The following is a 2,323-nucleotide window of genomic DNA, read 5'->3' on the forward strand; positions in this document are numbered from 1 at the left end:
CTCTCTTTCCTGCAAATCAACAGAATATATCCTGTATGCATCATCTTCTTTCAATCTCATATCATCCTGATGGAGTGGGGGAAGGAAGGGCACAGTCCACCAGCAAAACAAGATAGTGGTGGGGCACTTGCACCACTTCCTCCAGTGAGTCTCTGCCTCAGGCTCCCACCACTACACTCTCAGTGTGGCCTCTGCAGCCAGCATTGTCTGGCCACCTCTCTCTACCCTGGACACTCCAGGCTCCTTGGCAGATCTCCAGCCTCCTCAGTCTGACTCTGTCTGGCTGCTGTTCCAGTGGCACTGAGGGCTGGGGATGTGCCAACCCTAACCCTGGCAAATACTGCAGTCCTTGGACCCTGGTTCTCAGCAGCAGCATGGAGTCTGGCCCAGCCCAACATGGAGGGTACAGAAGCAAGGCTGGACGCTGAGGGTCGGCTGCTCTGATGGCTTCTTCCCAAGGTGGATTTTGTAATTCCACAAAATGGTTCCTGCTCCAATATGTGCAGCCAGAAGCACTGGGCTGGGTGCTGGCAGCAGTGGTGGCAGTAGCTCTACCAGGAGACCTGAGGCTGCCCACCCCTCAAGGGCCTTCGCAGAAGAGTAGGCACTTGCACACATGCCTGCACAGTCGCCCCTGCATATGCTCACTCATTCATGCTCTCATACATACTCAACTGGATTTTCAAGTCGATTGCTCTGTAGTTTAGCTGCAAGACCAGTCCTGGGCTGGGAACAAGTGAATGGAGCTTCCAGTACTCTGCAGCTATCTTGGATGGGTTCTGTTTACTTTTTTTTTTTCAAACTTTATTCCCAGGCTTCTTCAGCTTAATTTGCTGCAAAGAATGATTTGTGTATAAGCAAAAACTGAAAAGAGCTGCAGCGTCCAAGGGGCTAGGGCTTAAAAATATTAGAGCTCTAGATTTTATCAGATCCATAAACAAAATTTGAAAAAGCAGTCATATTATAAAATAGCAGCTCCCAGTAACTTCTTCAAGTTTATCTTCTTCATAAATTGACTCAATTCAGTTTGCTTCATTCTTGGAAACCTCATCAAAATTCTCCACAAGATCTGGAACTTCATCATCATAATTCTCTCCTGTAGCAAGTGGTGCTTTTCCATCCACAGATTGTTTGGGCAGAGCTCCAGCTAGTCTCCTTAAACTGGTCAGACTGTCTGCAGCAAGTTGATTTAAGATGCTGGGCAGCATTTCTGTCAGCTGCTTTGTCTCAGCGTGGCCTGTAATGGTGAACGTGTTCGCTGCCAGAGATGCCTGAACTTTAGGGTTGTTAAAATGGATCACTGTTCCTTGGTTTGTGAACATATTTACCTCTTCAATGCCTGAGATGTTGTTTACCCCCAACTTCTTTAAGGAGAACTGAAGTTTTTTATCATCTGCTGTAGCTGTTCTGTGAACCACCTTCTTCTTCCTATGAGCAGGGCCTTTCCCACCAATGCGCACTTGTGCCTGCAGTTTGGCGAGTTTCTCTTGGCTCATGATAGTTTCTTTCATCTTGTTGGAGAGAAAACGGGGTTGCGCGGGGGACTAGGATTGGTGCTCAGGGGGGTCTTTCGCAGACCAGCTGAAAATAAGTGCGCCTGTTTACTTTTTATATGTTGCTGACTATCCTTGCCAGAATTTATTCCACCTAATGGGGAAGGTGTGTTCTATCCCTGAACTTTAAATTGTTTTCCAGTTCAGTATATACTTTAAAACATGCATGGTGACATAGCTTCACTCCCTTTACATCCTCATTCATACCTTTCTCCTCATTAAAAAAAATATGAAAATTAAAACTATAAGGATACCACTTCAGCTTGTTTGGTTCCATATTCTGGAATATCAGCAGCTAACTTAATAGTATTGCCTTCATATTATGGGATAATAGATGATAGTTGAGGGACAGGTTTAGGATCTCTACTTCAACAGAATCTAGAATCTTCTATACCTTACTTTAGATACTGCATGTTGAAAATCTCAGCTTTATGTCATGTATCTCAACTTCTTTGTTTCTAGATGATTGGGAGGAGGAGGCAAAAATGTTACATTTTGATGTCTTTCTGGATCTCATTACTTTTTTTCTTTACTACTGGTCACATTTTTCTTTTCTTCATATGTCTACGATTTTTTTCTTAAGTATATATTAGGCATTGTTCATTATTTCTTGCAGAGACACTAGTTATGAAATATTCCTCTGAAGAGTGTTGCTTATTGACCCAGTGGGTAGTTAGACTATGATCCTATTACATTGAACTTATATGGATTATTCACTTTGCAAGTATAAATTGGCTATGCACTTAGTTTAGTCCTATGGCTAGACTCTT

The 2,323-nt window shown here is 43.4% G+C and overlaps 1 protein-coding gene across 2 annotated transcripts; it reads right to left on the reverse strand.

Moving 5' to 3' along the window:
* Nucleotides 1–1,022: 1,022 nt before the first annotated feature.
* Nucleotides 1,023–1,523, reverse strand: LOC149996273 (transcription factor BTF3-like). 2 transcript variants are annotated; one of them, XM_090258308.1, is made up of 2 exons: nt 1,127–1,523; nt 1,023–1,069 (listed from the first exon to the last, which is right to left on the reverse strand). In XM_090258308.1, exons 1-2 carry the CDS (start codon nt 1,509–1,511, stop codon nt 1,023–1,025), a joined length of 432 nt encoding a protein of 143 aa, XP_090114434.1. In that variant the 5' UTR covers nt 1,512–1,523. The 2 variants fall into 2 exon arrangements, with proteins under 2 accessions (XP_090114434.1, XP_090114433.1); XM_090258307.1 differs by having other exon boundaries at nt 1,023–1,523.
* Between the last annotated feature and the right edge of the window lie 800 nt (nt 1,524–2,323).

This window comes from Furipterus horrens, unplaced genomic scaffold (genome assembly GCF_987537825.1).
Source record: "Furipterus horrens unplaced genomic scaffold, mFurHor1.1.pri manual_scaffold_12, whole genome shotgun sequence".
NCBI lineage: Eukaryota > Metazoa > Chordata > Mammalia > Chiroptera > Furipteridae > Furipterus > Furipterus horrens.

Excerpts from the sequence above, each read along its gene's own strand:
- LOC149996273 (XM_090258307.1), bottom strand. The coding sequence starts at position 1,511 with ATGAAAGAAACTATCATGAGCCAAGAGAAACTCGCCAAACTGCAGGCA.